The sequence below is a fragment of the Orbicella franksi genome, chromosome 7 (assembly GCF_964199315.1).
Source record: "Orbicella franksi chromosome 7, jaOrbFran1.1, whole genome shotgun sequence".
In the NCBI taxonomy this organism is placed as follows: domain Eukaryota; kingdom Metazoa; phylum Cnidaria; class Anthozoa; order Scleractinia; family Merulinidae; genus Orbicella; species Orbicella franksi.
In genome coordinates, this window is record NC_138151.1 from 5,781,376 (window position 1) to 5,799,581 (window position 18,206).

The 18,206-nt window shown below is 40.7% G+C and overlaps 3 protein-coding genes across 3 annotated transcripts; 1 reads left to right on the forward strand and 2 right to left on the reverse strand.

Annotated features, from left to right (window-relative positions):
- Window positions 1-2,249: 2,249 nt before the first annotated feature.
- LOC145493501 (lathosterol oxidase-like) lies at window positions 2,250-7,250 on the reverse strand. The gene has a single exon (XM_081472985.1). It carries the CDS (start codon window positions 6,156-6,158, stop codon window positions 5,322-5,324), a length of 837 nt encoding a protein of 278 aa, XP_081329111.1. The 5' UTR covers window positions 6,159-7,250; the 3' UTR covers window positions 2,250-5,321.
- A 1,505-nt stretch (window positions 7,251-8,755) lies between these two features.
- On the reverse strand, window positions 8,756-13,927 carry LOC145493499 (uncharacterized). Its single transcript, XM_081472983.1, has 4 exons — window positions 13,811-13,927; window positions 11,559-12,199; window positions 10,199-10,393; window positions 8,756-9,001 (listed from the first exon to the last, which is right to left on the reverse strand). Exons 1-4 carry the CDS (start codon window positions 13,873-13,875, stop codon window positions 8,889-8,891), a joined length of 1,014 nt encoding a protein of 337 aa, XP_081329109.1. The 5' UTR covers window positions 13,876-13,927; the 3' UTR covers window positions 8,756-8,888.
- A 1,296-nt stretch (window positions 13,928-15,223) lies between these two features.
- Window positions 15,224-18,204, forward strand: LOC145493743 (uncharacterized). Its single transcript, XM_081473200.1, has one exon. It carries the CDS (start codon window positions 15,860-15,862, stop codon window positions 18,185-18,187), a length of 2,328 nt encoding a protein of 775 aa, XP_081329326.1. The 5' UTR covers window positions 15,224-15,859; the 3' UTR covers window positions 18,188-18,204.
- The last annotated feature ends 2 nt before the right edge of the window (window positions 18,205-18,206 follow it).

The following is an 18,206-nucleotide window of genomic DNA, read 5'->3' on the forward strand; positions in this document are numbered from 1 at the left end:
GTGCTATGACAATGTTTTCGTAGCTCAATGAGATAATGAACCGCTTATGCTAATGACGCAAATATTATAAAAAAAACAAAAACATTCCCCTTGTCTCATCCCACCAGCCGCCGGACTCACGTGAGAACGGCAGAAATCGAGCCTATGGCCCGTCCCCACTACGCCGGGGAATTTGAAAACGGAGATTTCACTCTAAAATTGCATCAAATGTTTTCTGTTCACCCTGCGCCGGTGGCGGGTCTAAAACACAGTTCACGGGTCATTGTTTTACCAATACCGGAACAACCTTAAACAAGCCTAAACATTGTCTTAGTGTAGTGTTAGGCCTAAAACATTGTCTCAGTGTAGTACTTTGGCCTAAGGTTAGCGTTAGGAAGGGGTTAGGGTTGTTCGAGTATTCGTAAAACAATGACCCGTGACCTGTGTTTTAGACCTGCTGCTGCGCCGGGGAAATTGAAAACGATACAATCACCGGTCATTTTGGATTTGTGACGTCACCTGTTGTTACTAATATGCCAACCAGAGATGATTGGCTGGTGAAACAAAGAGTTCTTTTGTTTAACTTTTCGTGTATTTAAATAACAAAAACAATGTTTGTAAACAGGTTTCTTCCCAATAAAACAAGGTAAACAAGCTGAAACGGCGCTAAACAAGCTTGCGTCCGCGGCCACGTGGGCAGTTCACATTCCATACTGATGGCGTCACTCTTCCGGAAGTCCGTGTTGCTGATTGGCTGTTGTCATGAATAGAATTTTGGCGCGCTTCGCGGGGTGGCTTGACCTTTCTCCTGCACGTGGAGCAAGTGTGGATGGAGCAGTGCAACAGGCGAGCTAAGGCACTTGCCTCGCTAAAACTTTTGAAGCTATTTCTCCATTTAGGAAATTCATTAAAAATTAAATTTAAAAAAAATGAAAAATAGGTAAATGTGATGCAAGTGTTTTGTTTTTTCTCTGATATCGCCTCAATAAGAATTTGTGTCTCGATTCCGCTTTCTCCGGCCTCAACTATACACTTTTCTTCGACCTTTGAGACTCACATGCTGTTAGGACCATGCTGTGCGATCAAGGCCGACATGAACAGGCCTTAGGTGTGGTCGGTCTCAACACGAGACGACCTTGAGATCATCACTGGCCATCATCAGTAGCTAAAAAAGTTTCATATGGAGAGACTCAAACCCTCAACTTTTTATCAACACCTATGAACCATTTTTAACGGAGAAGGGAAATCCTATCATATATTTTTCTACACATGGTAACCCTTTCACATAAGAACAATATACACACTTCATCCCTTTCAGTTTTCTATAACTTTGGATCTAGCCGTAAACTCCTTAAAATACTTAGATGACTCATCTGTTAGGCGTGTGAGTAAGATATTTCGAGAGCGCCTCTCAAACACCGAAACGGCAATTTTACACTGTAACTCGTGAAATCCGTAACCATTTTGGGTTGAGCCTACATAGTTCAATATAACCAATACGAGGATTGTTCTTCTTGGCCTTTGGACATGTTTCCTGCTTCTGTTTTTTTCAGACTTGTCAGATGAAAATGTACATGAACCTCTGGATGCTTTTTGAGGAAATGGCCAGAAAATATGCCAACTGATAAAGTTCACAAGTGACAACCATGCAACTGAAAATTGCAGCCAAATGCAGTGGAATGGAAATTTTCGGCTCCGTTTCTTTTGGTCATGGGGTAGAGACAGCAAATGATAGTCAGCTTTCTGGTTCAATCGTGTGACTATGAACTAACATGATATTCCCTACCAAGAAACTGACGGGTAAACTAAAGCTCCTGTTAATGTAATTTTATTACAAAGTGGATTATTGGATGATGCAATTCAAGAGTTTTCATTGGCTTAGCCAGCATGGTATATGAGCCTTCATACCATGCTCTACAAGTATGCTAGGTGAACACGTAAGTTTTTGGGGTGTTAAATCTCTTTTTAGTTAATCTTAGCTTTCTATATTTTTGCTCCTCGTTGGCCATCTACCATTTCATACCCAGTGTGCATCTGTTGAATAATTGTTAAATAACTGGATAAACAGAACATAGGTATGTAAAACGTACACAGGGTCTGGGTTGTAACACTTTGCAGGCCTTCATGTACAAATTCCTGTGTTGGAGTTGTGCCAAGGGGACCACTAGCCAATCATAGCTTTCCTCAACATTGTTCCCAGGGAATCTCTGCTTCTTAACCCCAGAAGCAAGAGGGGGAGGGGAAAACAGGAAAGACCCTGGAAATAAGTGAACAAGAAAACGGCTTTAATTCACAGCAGTGCAAAAGCTTGAAATAACACAAATTATAATAATATATAGATTTACGCCAGCCTAAAACCATAGCTCCTGGGCCAGGTTGTTCAGAGCTCAATTAAGCTAACCCAGGAAAAGGTAGAATTTTGATTTGAGTTTTTTAACTTTGCGGTGAGGTTTTCTGTATATTGTTTGGCCTTCTGTTTTGAGTTTCAATAATCACCATATACGTAAAACAAAGCAGCAAAAAACATTTGTATAGAAGAATAAGTTATACTTTGGTCAACTTTTAATCCTGAGTTAGCGTTAACTGGCTTCCAAACAATTCTGCCCAGCTGTTTTCAACAAATTAACCTGACATGAGTCCGTGATCCAATCAAAACCCAGCACTTGGTCAGCAGTCAACTTCAAAAAACACGTGACCTCGATGAGCTGTAAACTTGGGCCTGCGATGTGGTCATGTGATACTGGTCAGCAGATACCTTATCATGACAGGTGTCAGTTGATCATAACATGGATGTCCAATATCAAAGAGGTACACGGTAAACCAAGGCTGCATGTCTCTGTCAACCTATTATTTGGAGCATGGCCACCATGTTGCGCAACTTCGTCGTCGCCATTGTCGCCGTCATGCGTACACGCCCACGAGCAATACCGCTAGCCATGATAACCATGAGAAAATCAACTCATGGTTTTCCTTTTCTTTCCTATATGAGTATGGGGCTCCGCTTGGCAGCCCTTTGGGCGGCCGGAGCTCCCCTATAAAAGAATTACATTTTTAAGACAACATTCACTATACGTTAAACCTTAAGGCCTGCTTTCAAGATAAGTCTGTTGTTTCATGTAAAAGCCTGACATGACACACATTTCAACTATTTATCAATCATTGGTGTCAAACATGAAAAACTACACTGCCTGTCAAACATGGACACACAAAAGGATACATTACAGTTTTACATGCCATTTCTGTTTGTAAAATATATACTTTACCACAATTTATAATTCTACAAGCTCATCCTTAGCAGTGCAAGTTTCACTGCACTGTGTTAACGCAGAGGTAAAGTCAGTGGCATTTGATCATATAACACTTAGTTCATTCATTTTTCCAAGTCAAATCTGAGCCCAAGTCACAAAGCCAATTTATAATAATTGATTGTTCTAACTTCTTCTTGTGGTCTCCCATATGGTGGATGGTGGGTAGGAGACAGTAAGCAACTAAAGACCAACATTTCTCTGAGCTTACTGCACCTTTCAAAACATGCGGACTTTCAAATTCAAAGCTCATTTTACCAACAAATGCGTTTTTCACTACCGTCAATCAAATGTTCGGTGGCTCCTCCCAGCTTCCAACTATGTTGTCTAAACTGCACTCAACGATTTGATTTGATTTGATTTCTGCACGCTCAGCAGTAGCTGGAAGCTGGGAGGAGCCACCTAACATTTGATTGACGGTAGCGAAAAACGCATTTGTCGGCTGAGCTTTGAATTTTAGAGACTGCATGTAATTGAAAGGTGCAGTAAAAGCACTTTGGCAGACCAAATAGCACAACCTGGTCAACCTTAATAGCTCAATTGTTTCTCAAAAAGCTCTGCCTAGCTTGAACGGTATTCTGGTTAGCCTAAATAGCTCCATCCCAAGACAGACAAATGCTTAACTCTTCAATTATTGACCTGACTTGGCCACTTGACTTGGACCTGGACTTCATTCAGGCTCAGATTTCACTCCACCAACTGACTGACCCAGTACAAACACAACAAATTGCAGTGGAACCTTGATCTAGTGAACTTCTATCTAACGAAGTCCTCGATCGGTATGACAAACAATATTCTTCACCCTAGTAGTGTATGGAAGAGAACCCTGATAAAACTAAACTTCATTATAGCAAACATACTTTGCCAGTACCTCAGCCTTTCGTTATCCCGGTGGGAAGGTTTCCCATATGAAAAGGGCGGTGATGCTTGTCATTTTGCTTAAATCAAGGATTCTGGTCTCACTGAGAGCATTCAGGACAAAACGCCACTATTTTTTGCTGCATAGTACCTTTTAGGGTGCACTCAAAGAAATAATAATATGAAAAAATGCTCTTATTTCTGTTTTTAAGCTTGGTCTCCCAACAGGCCCTCAAGTTCGGTCTACTAACACAGGTTCCCTTTCTAAACAACAGCTAATAACCGAGCCTAATTCCATTTCAAGTGGTATCTTTTAGCGGTCAAATAAGGCTTGAGAAATGTGCAGATTGGTCTCTTAAGGGGTTTAATTCAAATTTCCTGATGAGCATCCCCAGCCTTTTCGTATGTGAGTTCCCCTACTGGGTTCATTATATCAAGGTACCACTGTACTTGCTAATGATTATGTCCTTGTATAATACTGCTAATCGTATTTATAACAAAATTCTCAATCGTGATTGGTTCTCTGCATGCCTATTTGTCATGTCCAATTACAGGTATCCAATTTCAGGTATCCAATTTGAACTCTTCGTAATTGGATACCTGTAATTGGATACCCACATGATTTGCACGTCAATTACGTAGGATTAAATGGCTTCCTTCATAATGTTTTGTACAGTTTTCAAAACTTATGAAAAGTGCTACAGACAACAAGGTATACAGCTGTCCAATCAAGAAGTCTCACATTGTGAAAACCACTACATATACACCTATAATATATGATTGGCCATTTACCCCACTGTCATGAACCAAAAGAATTCAGCTAGGATCCTGGTGAGAACAAAAGGCAATATTTTGAGGAACCAGAAGCAAATCGAAGAACTGTTCTTGACACGGTCACGGCAAGAAAGGTTTGAAAAGTTAGAGTTCTCTGGTTGTCCGCAAATATAGCTTGGCATTGCTTGAAAAATCTCAAAATTACAGAAGATCTTGATGCCTGGAGACGAATGGTTTCAGCTAACGGTGATAAGGTGTAATATATTTCCAATGTTTACATTCTTGTATTAAATTAGGTTGAATAGGCATGAAATAATATACTTTGTATATATGGCGCGCGCCGCGAGTCTCTGCACATAAACAAACAAAACTTCATGTCACGACTATTTGCTCTATTTGCGACCATTACTCCATTTTGCCTTCATTTTTCCTCAGATCATCGATTGGAGCCTTTCCTTGGAAAGCGTTTGGATGACGAAACGAGCCACCCATACGATCCCACAAAGTGAAATATTGTCCGTAGTTACAGTTGTAGAGTAAATGATGATCAGTATGGTGAGCGGATCCGTTGATAACGGGTCGCAGCAGCTCGGGAACTCTGTAGTCTCCATCGTGAATTGACACCGTCCAAATATTAACAAAAACGAAAAGCGCCAGGTAAACATATTTGTTCAAAGGGAATAAGAAGGGGAACAAGTGATACGGCAGGCTCTGAAGAAAACCATCTACAGGATGAAATGCGTGACTTGCAAATGGAGTTGGCACTTTCCATCGGTGATGAACCTTGTGCAAATACTTGTACACAGAGCGATGGTGCAATCCGCGATGGATCCAGTAAATTAATGAGTCAGTGAAGACAAGAAAGCTAATAATACTGAAGAAGATGTCCCCGAGCAAATGTGGCCAGGCGATGTTTGATGGAAGATACAGTCGGCTGTACCCGCGTACCTCTAAAAGGAAGAGCAAAGCTGTGGGAAAGCTCATGAATGGAGTAGATTTCAAGGTCACCATTATTTCTTTTTGAATCTGGTTCTCTAGAATCAGCGGGTGCTGCATAAGCGTGCGATTGAACACGAAGAGGAAGCTGAAAGATGCGAGGCAAAAATACAAGATCACGCCTCCGAAGTTTGTCACGAGAAACAACGAAACAAATTGCCTGAGCAAATCATTTTCAGGCCACGTGGCTGGATAAACGTACGGTGTAAATAGAAAATGATCGAGAAAGTCGAGAACGAGATCCATTTTAAGTTAATTCTCCCAAATCATTCGAGAGATTTGCAACCAAACATGTGTTTGAATATAAACAACTTCTGCATGCAAGCTCTCGAGCCAGAGTATTCAACCTTGAACAAGGCGAAATATGATTGGATAACTTTCCGGCCATACCATTTAAGCCAATCAAAATAGCCGTTACACTTGAAAGGACAAAGTTTATATCTTTCGTGACAAGCAAGCGTGTGCTACGGTAACAATGTAACTGTGCGTTCTGCGAATAAATATTTGAAGGATAATAAACACAACAGCCTCCAGTTGGTGCGAAAATATACCCGGATATTTGTCCTTGGAAATCGTCTGTTCCTCAAAATTCGTTTCTCGGAACAGAGCCCTGATGTCCACGGATCCCAGGTGACGGCCGGAGGTGGGGGGGGGGATGGGGTGGTTGATCCCTTAAATGGGCTATGTAGGTGGTTTTTAGCCGTTTTGGTCAGAAATAGGGTATCGATTTTGGCCATTTTGGTCTCAAATAGGGCATGGCTTTTGCATTCTAGTCTTGAATTCGGTATGTTTTTTTAGAAGAAGTTACGTTTTACAATGTAATCATTATCCCATCAACAGAAGCCCTTCAAAATGCAACTGAACAAGGTGACTTAGGGCCTGTTTACAAGGAGAGAGAGTTACCCTAGCAAGCAGGTTACCCTAGCACTCACACATTTCCTCTCTTTTTCTTCTTTGTGTTTACAAGGTAGTTGGTGTTACCGGGGTAGGCAAGTAGGCGGGTTACTCTATCTACGTGCTAGGGTTACCCTGGCAGGCGTGTTAACTTTTTCCTTTGTAAACACTCCAGATAGGGTTAACCTGCCTACATGGGTTAACTTTCTATTATTGTTTCCAGACCCTTTGAGTGTAAGCGCACATCAAGTTGTCCCAGGTTGTAGGGTTACCCTACCTGTGAAATTTTGCTTGTAAACCTGGGTTATTTTTTGCCCTCCAGCTAGGGTTAACTTGCTTACCCACCCTCCTTGTAAACAGGCCCTAATTATTATAGGACAGGTCTGAAAGATGGTATTCATTTAAGGGTCAGGTCAAAAACCCCTCTGACAATAATGCACCCCCCTCCCCCATTGCAAAGTTACACCCCCCCCCCAACATGAACTTTACCAGTATCCATTTCAGCACCTGGGCCAGGTTTGTTCAAAAGAGGGTTAATCCAAGACATGGTGTAGCTTTTCCAAGAACTGGAATGTGCAGTTCCAGGAAATATCTTTTACCTCTCCCACAGAAGGGATTTTTTTTTTTTAAGAACCCCCACGCTATGAAAATTTCAATTAAGCTTCATAGATCTTTTTACCTTCTCTTTTGTCTTACAGAATCCCCAACCCACAGGAAATTCCAATCCCTTGATGATGATAGGGGTGGGGGGGGGGGGGGAGGTATGGATATTTTCTGAAACTGCACAATGACCTTCCTTCCTTGGTTTAACAGTTGATGTGATGCCTAATCACCTTTACCAACTTAAAAAAAGATGATGATCAACTCAACCTTCAGTTAAAATTGATCTGCACGCTAGTTCTACTGTTCAAAGGTAGCCTCAGGGTAAACAGCAGGTTAAATTGAACCCACCTTGCAACAAGTACAAGGTTGTTTTTCAGCATTCAGTGCAGGCAAGAATTCAAAAGACTTTAATAATGTTACCTTCCACGAAATTTGGCCATATTCATTTTAATGGTTTCACAGACCAAAAACTACAACGGAAGACTGACAGTTGTAATTTTCCCTATCAAACATTGTTTTGTTTTTTTATCTCTGAATAACCATTAGTTACCTTTTTCTGGAGAATATACAACTTCTCTATAAATCTACTTTCTCAGAAAAACTTGATAATTTTCATACATTAAAGTTGTGCTTTCTTATGTACTTGCATGGTGAATTGACTTCTAGGGGAGCCATTTTGGTGTGGTACTGGTAAAAGGGAAGCCATTTCAACATTCCACTGTTAAAATCCACTGCAAATATATTTGAGAAAAAAATTTCTTCCAATGAAATAAGCAACAACTCCCTAACCCACCCCCACCTAAAAGCCTACCAAACAACGCTTTTGAAGAGATACAAACCCAGGGGTTATTATCAGAATTTTATGACATACACCACGTTCTACTGGTTTCCCTCTGGGGTTGAACCCTAGGACAACCACAGAAATACTTCTCCCCTTGGGAGAAGCCAGTGAAAAGTAGATTGAACCCTCCGCAAATCACAGAAATACTTCTCCCCTCAGGCAAAGCCAGTGAAAGGTAGAGTGTAATAGTTGAATCCAGGGTTCCTGGACTCAAGAGACTCATCATTTGGGACCCTGATTTCTAAACCTCATAACTGTAATTCCTCGCCACATCCTGTTTAATTCTTGTTTTTATTATGACAATACCTCAAGACCATCAATTGTTGTAAAAGACCTATTACTATTTTAAGAATGCAACTAAAATAAGCACAATGCACAGGGAAGAAAACAGATAAGGTAAGATTTGGACATTTTCATAAACCATGAAATTTCACTCCACTGTAAAGACAGGAAATGCAATAATTGCATTAATTATTGCATTATTAATACTTAACAGATATCTTGGAAAAAACCTTTATTTCACATAACATTATACATACATAAACTTACTTACACTGCAAACTTAATTGCTTGAAACATTTACATGATGGGTTGAAATAATGTAAGAGTTTTAAAGGATTCACTGAAATAACAAACTGCTATCTATATCCCAAGCGCTTCTTTTCTTTCGCTTTTTTCTTGACAACTTCTATATTACGATCTTTCCAAGTGCTTTTCCTTAGTTTGATTGGTCGATTGCCAATATATTTACCTGAAAAAGAGAAAAATCAATATTTTTTTTGTGACACCAATCAAAAAAGATAGAAGGAAAAGGAGAAATATGTTTTACTACTGGACGACTGGAAAATTGAATATAATAGTCTTTCAATACTCATTCAGCAAACACTATTCCACTTTTAGAGTATCTAACCTATAGAGTTCACAGGATATACAAAATAGGAAACATTGTTTACGGGAGCTTAATTTCTCATTCCATAGTTTAACAGATCTGTAACAACTTGTTGACACACCACTTATTTCTTACATGCTTATTTCCCACATTTCTTTACCTGCCCCCAAGGGGTTCAGAAAACTACAACAAAACTCAACATAAAACATCTGCCCATATTATCTGAAAACTATGGAATACATGTAAGGTGTATTTAATTTTTTATAAGAAAACCAAACAGAAATATGTACTAAATAAAAATCACATAATCTATTCAAGTGTTGAAGTGTTTGGCACTGCTGTACTAATAGACCATATCCGTATTCCTGGCATTGAACTGGATCTAGCTTACAACTGAGTCTAATATGGGGAGTCTTGTCAACTGTTCACGACAGTGATCTCTTTTGATGACATTCCCCTGTATGAGCCTCTATTGCAAGCTACAATCCTAGCTAAACGTCCTTGGGACTCCAGGTCCAATACCAAGGACACAAAATTGATATGGCCTATTGGGGACATATTGTACTACACTTTTGACAATGAATGGTTTACAGTCTCACCTTTACATCTTCTGAATCTTTCCTCACAACACTGTTTCATATAAATTAATAACAACAACAACTATGTATTGTTGCAAGTACATTACTTATAATCCATCAAATATTTTTGCTCGCACACGATAGGTCTAAATGCATGGCGTGACCGAATATTCCCCAACAAAAACTGGGGGATATCCGAGTAATATTCCCTGATTTTCAAAACCGCACATGTTGTGAAAAATATTTGAAGGACAATAAACACAATAGCCTCCATTTGGGGCAAAAATATGCTTGTATATTTGCCCTTTGACATTATCTGTTCCTCAAAGCTCACAGTTTTCCTTAGCTTTGCTCTCAGAAAACTGTTTGCTTCTCAGAACAGATAATGTCTGCGGGCAAACATTCGAGCATATTTCCAAGTCAAATGGAGGCTATTATTTTATATAGTCTTTAACATAAACTTCACAGAGGCACTGCTTACCATTCATTTCTCTCATAGCTTTGACAAAGTCATTGGGATCCTTAAAACTAAGAAACCCATATCCTTTGCTCTTGTTTGTTTTTTTGTCGCGAACAACTTTAGCCTTCAGTAAAGATGGATATTTTGAGAATGTTCTAGTTAAAATCTCATCAGTCACTTCATTGCCAAGATCACCACAAAACACTCGAAAGTCATCTGAAAAAGAAAAAACAAAACAAAGAGCAAGGTCATATAACATACCAATGTTGTTGTATTTACAGATCACGTTTCTCCTATAAAACCAGGGCTGTGCTCTAGAAGTGCCTAACATTTGCCTTTGGGCAACTAGAAAAATGTACTTTTTCACGTAAGCGTAAGTGCTGGGCATCCAGGATTTCATGGTTAGGAACATATATTTGGGCTCCTCAATATCTTTTTTAGACCACAGCCTTGAAAACCCTCTGGCTAAAAAACAACCAGTCTACAGGTGTAAGCTGCAGTTCATTCAATGTTGTGGCTAAAAAGTCCTCTGTTGTTTTCTAGCCAGGCAGGTTATCATGGAGAAAGTCATTTAACAATCTGTTCTTGGACAAGAAGCTTTCTAGTAAAGTTAGCATGTTGTTTGGTGAAAGTTTAGTCTGGCGTGACTTATTCACTCAGTGTGGTGTGTCAACAAAGAGTTAAAAAAATTACTCTGGTCCGATAATTTGACCAGGGAAGATCATCCAGTCAGTTACACAAAAATATTTGCAACAGATCACTAAAATACTACACTATGCAAGGTATAATTTTGTGAGGTGTTGTGGCCCAATGGTTAGTGGGCCTCAATCAAACCAGCCAAATGGACCCCATTCACTTTGTTCAGTGGGTCACAATTAAATGTTTACCTTTTACAGTCTCTTGTAAGAAAATAACATTTCCGTTCAGGGAAGAAATAGGTCACATGCTAGGCAATGGAAAACTTAAAACAATCAGAATCCATTCACAATTGATTGTTTTAGTGCCCAGATATTTTTGCAGAGCAAACAACAAGCAGAAAGCGAAACTATTTCATTTTCTCTTTAAATATTGAATGCGATGCATAGAATGCAAATTTTGCATTACATGCTTATCTTGATGCAATGTCACTGAAGTCAGCATCATTGTTGACTTCATCTTCAGTGGGCTAAAAAACAGACTTGACAAAAAAGGCCTGCAAATTCAGGTTAACTGCTTTGCATTTACTTTGAACCCTGTGACTAGGCTCACACATGGACTTTACAAGAGTGAACATATGAAGGAAACACTGTCCATCCAAAGTGGGCTCTTGTCAGGTCAACACTGGACCTCATTGGAGAAGAAAATTGCATTCTTGTGGTGTCAAAAAACTGATGTAGCTTACCTTGTTCCCATTCTGCTAACGAGTTATCCTCCCAGACTGTGCTGCCTGCAACTCTCACAAACTTCTTTTCTTTAGGTTTCTTTTTATCTTTTGCCTCTGCAGTCCCAGGTTGAGAATATGTTGATTCCCATTCCTTCTGTTCTTCAGGTGTCATCCTTGGCATACCTGTGGCAGCAACAGGCCCTGCCACAGGCATACCAGGTAATGCCACAGGCATGGGCACAGGAACCATGGGTACACCAACAGGGGCCATAACCGGAAGAGCTCCTGGGGTAGGGACCATCTGAGGGACCATTGGAGGGATCCCATGTGGTAAGGTCATTCTAGCTGGCATTGGAGGCGCGGGTAACTGATTTGGTGGGGCTTGCACAGACTGTTGGATTGGACCCTGCATGTGTGGTGGAACTTGATTAAATGTACCTCGAACAACTGGAGGTCGTAAATGTTGAGGTTGTAATAACGGGCGCGGATGAACGACTTGAGGTCTTGGTGTGAAATTACGATTGTTGGTTCGAATGTCTTGTACAGGTTTAGTGTCTGGTATTACAACAGCATTTTGAATTGCTTTTGAGGCCATGTTAAATGTGTTAGTTGCTATGACTGGCCTTGAGATGGGATGTTCTGCTATTTCTTGTTCAAACCTGAAAAGCAATAATGTTGTACGTTAGGATGGGTTGAATGCTACTCTTCCTATCTGCCAAGCCTTACATATTTGATGGTTAACTCACTGAACCAAAATTTTAAAAGTCAAAAAACTTATGCTTTTTTCTGTGGAGCATGAGAAGCATGCCGCCTGAATTAGTTGGCACTTCAGCTTCTCGTAAGGTGGAAAATGTTGCAGGCCTTTGACATAAAAAAATAATTTTATAAGATGTTGGTGGACTCAAAGGCAGGTCAACTGGGTCAAACAAGAGATTAACAAAATTGGAAGATCACATAGCAGAAGTCTAATTGTTTAATCAAGAGTTTTATTGCAGACAGAATTGGACAACATGAGGTCCTGTCACCATTAAATGAAGACAAACATGTGTAACAAAAGTTATTGTTATACCTCCCAACTCAAATACATTTTGCGATAGGAGGAGAACATGCTACGTGTCATGGATCAAAACTCACTAACTCCCTAGGGCTACCAAAACTCACTAACTCCCAAGGGAAACAACAACTTGAACTTTCGACTCGCACGTGGTTAGGTCATGCACCTTGAAACCGCGGCAAATTTGATGTGTCTGCCGGCTTGAAGCAAATAACATTTTCGCAGTTTTTCCTATATTTGAGTTGGGAGGTATAACAAAACCCTTAATGACTAGCCCCATGGCAAACAGTGAGTTTTGTTTCCCCGTGACCGCAGTGTTCCCCTCAACTTCGCCTTGGGCAACATTGAAGGTCTCAGGGAAACAAAACTCACTGTTTCCCTTGGGGCCAGTCATTAAGCGTTTATTAACCATAACCGTGACTATGAATCCAAGTTTGCTTTTGATTAAGGTGCATGAGAAAAGAAATCTGTCTACAGTAATGGCACATTACAAATGATGCACACCGTACAGTTATAAACAATTCTTGGATGAGGTTTTTGTGATATCCAGAATAATCAAGGCCGAAGGCTGAGGTTGATAACCCTCACCAAGACCTTGATTATTCTGGATATCACAAAAGCCGAATCTAATAATTGTCTTATTATACACTGAACGAAAAAAAAAAAAAAAAAAATGGAAGTCATGTTTTTGCTTCTTCACTGATGGCAAGCAACACAAAGCGTACGAACTTGACATGATTACCCTTAGAAATCATGCACTGCGGTCATACATGATGATTACCCACGACCTTGAGTGTCCTTGACATGATTATTGTATGATCTGCAGTTATGATGTCACAGGTGCTGATTTCAAAAATTCACTCTATGCTTTTGGCCAATCAGAAAAGAGATAGTGAGTTCAATGTATAATAACACACATGATTGTGCACTGTCTTGTTACTGACAGCCAATCAGATTCGAGAATTTTGCTATGGTGATAATTTCCAACTGACAAGTCTTCAGAAGGGAGAACTGATTACAATTTTTCCCGAAACCCCCCAAAAGCGTGTTGAAATATTGCAGCTAGCTGACAGAATCAGAAATTAACACTGTATTGTGGGCTCACAACTCAGTGAAAGAGTTGAAAAGTCTCAAGCTACGTTCACATCATTGCAGTTCGACTCTTTGACAGATGATCACTTTTGTGAGCTCTATACAAACAATAAATTAACATTACCGTGACATCTCTGCCTCGAGTTCATTTCTTCGGCTTTGGTCCTCGATTTCTGCTACGTCTGTCATCTTGAAAACGTTCTAAAGAATAGTTTTCTTCAACAACAAATCAGCACGTTGATCTTGCGTTGGACTTTGTAACCAGGCAATCTCATATCGCGTCATGTAAACTGTGATGGTGTGTCCTGGCTATGATAGGAGCAGGGGTGCTCGTTGAAAATTTTGGAAACATTCCCTTAGAGGTGCCAAGATCCTGTTTTATGGGACTGGCTTAAAATGTTTTTCACCCCTTAGAGGTACCAATTCTAAAACAGCACATTATCTCGTGTCAGATTTTTTTCGGCTCCGTACCTTCAATGGTACCGCAAAAGCTCTCGCTGTGGACCTGTTGAGGCTGAACACGCGGAGAGGTACCAAAACTACTTTTTTACCCCTAAAAGGTAGGCCGAGCACCCTTGTCCTTTTAAAATGAGAGTCTTCCAGCGGGGAGTCTCTCTCCGTTATTTGACCATTACCTAGTGAAACGGTTCGTCTTTTCGTCATTATTGGCTTAGTAAGAGATGGTCCCAGTCCAAAACTCCGGGAATTTTGCTGTCCCATATAGAAGTATGCGCAATATTTGCTGGCAATTAGCATTCAACAGTTTATCAATAAAAACCGTTCAGGTCAGGTAAATATTCTCAGCACCTGTTTTCGTGATTTGTGCAGTCTTCTTCAGTTTGATAGATCGAGGAAGCGACAAAAAAAGGGGGGAAATCTGTCGAATATTGAAGCCAAACAATGCAGATAATAATAATAATAATAATAATAATAATAATAATAATAATAATAATAATAATAATACAGATTGCAGATTACTAGTTCGTATAGTGTGATCGTCCGGGTGAGTGTAGTTCTGAAAAGAACTGTTGTTGGTGACTGACGTTTCGACAACCTGAGCGGAAGTCATCTTCAGAGTTCTTCATAGTTTCTTCAGAGTTTCACTTGACTCTGAAGATGACTTCCGGTCAGGTTGTCGAAACGTCAGTCACCAACAACAGCTCTTTTCAGAACTACACTCACCCGGACGATCAAACTATACGAACTACTGATACTCCTGGGTTCAAACCATTTACAATGCAGATTACGAACAGACGAAATTTCGGTCACCAAACGAAATATTCCATACTGTAACATTAAAAACCAGCTGAATGAAAGTAAAAAATTGACGCAGAACGCACGCCTAATGTGTGACAGGCGAGAAGAGAGTAGACATGAGTAGAGTTTACGCGCTTGAACAAGTTGAGATCAGTTTTCATGCGTCTGTCTTGTTATTGATCATGAATTTCGTCATAACATCGTCAAAGTTGTCTGGGGGAGTAGATCCACAGAAACCTTTGACAATGTTATTACGAAATTCATGATCAATAACAGGACATACGCGTGAAAAACGGACGTCAATTCGTTCACAATTTCTGCAGTTATTGTAAGATATCTAATGGGTGACCCATTCTATTTTTGATAGAGTTGAGCAGTCACCAAGAAAAGAAAATTCCTGGAAAAATCATGCAAAGGTAGTCACGCAAAAGAAACATATAGAACAAATCGAAAACTATCTCATGCACGACCTGACGCTGAAAGAAAGAGAAATAATTGCCCAGCTTCCACCCCGGCAATCTATGATTACGACAAGTCACACACTATAAATAGAAACATTTGACGCAATCCCAATTTTGGTTTCGTCCACGTGCACCGCGCCCTACCGCCACGTTTTCAAATACAGTACACTTCGTTTTCTCATGTTATAAAATTTCATTTCATTTCATGTGAGGGATTTTGAATTTCTTGTTCACTCTTGAGAAAAACGAACAAAAAAACCAATAACAGCAATGATTTTGTCGTTTCTTTTGAGTTGAAGCCGAGAAAAGTAGGCGTTTTATTCCTTGCGTGACAGTAACTACTTCCGTTAAAACGTCGTTGAAGCGCAACCTATCTTACATTGCGAAATCTAACTTCCGTCGCTTTTACTTCCCATTTGAAAGGCAATCTTTCAGCAGTCAGCGCTCTGAGCAAGATGACCTCTCTTCATTTGTATTCGCTATGCAGCCTAACGTTAATCTTGATAACAATTGGGCCGAGTGTAGCCCAAAAGAAAATGTGCTCCAAAATATTCTTCCAGAACATCGATGAGAACGTTAATCCATTGGTACAAGTTGAAGGAGTCTACGATTTGTTCTCGGATAAAGATGGCTTTCCTGTGTACCTTAACAAACCTTCAGGTCTATTCTTCTACTATGATGTTGTTACGACGCCAGGAACGAACGGGAAGTTTTTAGTGTTTGGACCTAAAACAACAGAGATCTTTGGCCTTGTAGGACGCCTACCGGACGATTTTGATCCAAAAATGTGGCTGTCATCTGAATCGCTAAACAAGAAAGATTTATTTGGCGATGTGATAACGAACTGGTTATATTACTCCCCGCTTGACAATACATTCAAAACCGCTCAAGGTCCACCTTACATCAAAGCCATTTGTGTCGACGATGAATATTTCCGCTGCGATTCAGGTAAAGTTTACTTGAATGACACTATCACCGCAAGTAGAACTGCTGTTCTGAATGATCCTCGAACAGACTATTTCGCAACGGTGCCGGGAGTTTATTCAACGATACGACCCGTATTCAAACACAACCGACAAAACTGGTATTTGTACTACCGGGATGGTCACTGGAGGGTGGGTAATAGTTATTCTGATTCAACTAATGATATACTTCGCGTGGAAGACTTCGCAGTCAGACCAGAGTACGTGACAAATTACTGGCAAGTTTGGAGTGGAACGGAATGGACTACGGAGAGTGGATTGAGAATCAAATGTCGAGGATTCGCCAACGGAGAAAACGAATGTCGTGGCAGTGATTCTTGTAATAGACGGGGTACCTGTATTTATACTTCTGGCAACGAGACAGTCTGCCTTTGTCAAGATTATACATACGGACCGCGGTGTGAAAATAAAGATGGGTGTTCCGACCCAGGAGTCCCAGCTTCTTCCATCAGTGTCGTCCACGCTGGAAAACGTCCGGGTGACATTGCGACTTCGTTCTGCTTGGCAGGTTACAGATCTTCACCTGTGGAGTTTTACGTTTGCGAGCAAAACAGTGGAAGTAAGTCTTGGATACTTGAATCAGAGGCATCTTGTCGTGTCCCAGGACCAGCCACCATCAATCCACCACCGGTCACTCCTGACCCTCAACCACACCCCCCGGAGAACCCCTCGCAAAACCAAGTTCCCGTTGGTGAAGAGCCCTCCGATAAGTCAGAAACATTTATGATTTTCGTCATTGCTTTCTTTGCTTGTCACATTATTTGCCCAGTTTTTATTTGGTTGGGTATAATAATAGCTAAACTTGTCCATGGTTGTAGAACTACTCAAATAGGAACTCCTGAACGTTTGGCGTCTGTAGACAATGCAACTCAAGGACGTTACAAGCTAATGGTACAGGTATTCTCCGCCTTCTTTAACTTCACGTTTTGGGTATGGCTGTGTGCTGTATTTGTCTATTTGTCCAAAGATGAAGGAAATTCTGGATCCTCTCTCTTTTACTGGGCTGTTGCAATGTGCGGAGTCTGCGCAACGTTTGTTATAATAGAAGCTTTCTTTTCCCGCGAGAGAGAGGCTTTGCATAATCTGGTCTCTTGGGAATACATCAGATCCCTCCAGATGGCTGCCCCTGTGATTGAGATGGTGATAGAGTGGTATGACTGGAAACACTACCGCCAAGCAGTGTACAGGACGGATCCCATTACAGGGCGTAGGGATTACGAAGGATCAACAGACGAGTGGAAAAAAGTCGGAAAGAAGACCGTGCGTCAGCCATTTCTTTACTCATCGTGGGTCGATGAATCCAATCGTGAGGCCAGCGGTGGTAGCGGGCTTGTCAGACTTTCAATTAATATAGATATCACACTTGAGGGAGAGGCTGTACCATCATTTGAAACTCAAAAGTTGGCTTTGATTCAGAAAACAAGTCACTTGAATCGCTTTTACGAGTTTTCGCGTAAGGACAGTGTACCAAATCACCAGCCATACGTTGTCTTGTGTCCCAATACGAATGCAGTACCCTTTTGGATGAACGAACAGTTCTTTTGGTTTGCCACTTTTCTTCAGTTCTCCTGGCTCTACAGATGGCTCTTCATCTCTCAAACAAGCTCGGCTGAATACACCCTGAAGAAAAAGGTCTTCTGTAATCCCGGATTGCCGCAGGCCTATCCAGACGCAGCAACCGGTTTTGGTCAAAATGGAACCCCGCAAGTTCCCGCCATGCAAAGCGGTCAGCACATTGATGATGCGACCCAGTCTTTGATAAATAATCAGCACAACAACAGAAATTATCTGGCAGTTTAATTATTAACTGACCTCGCTG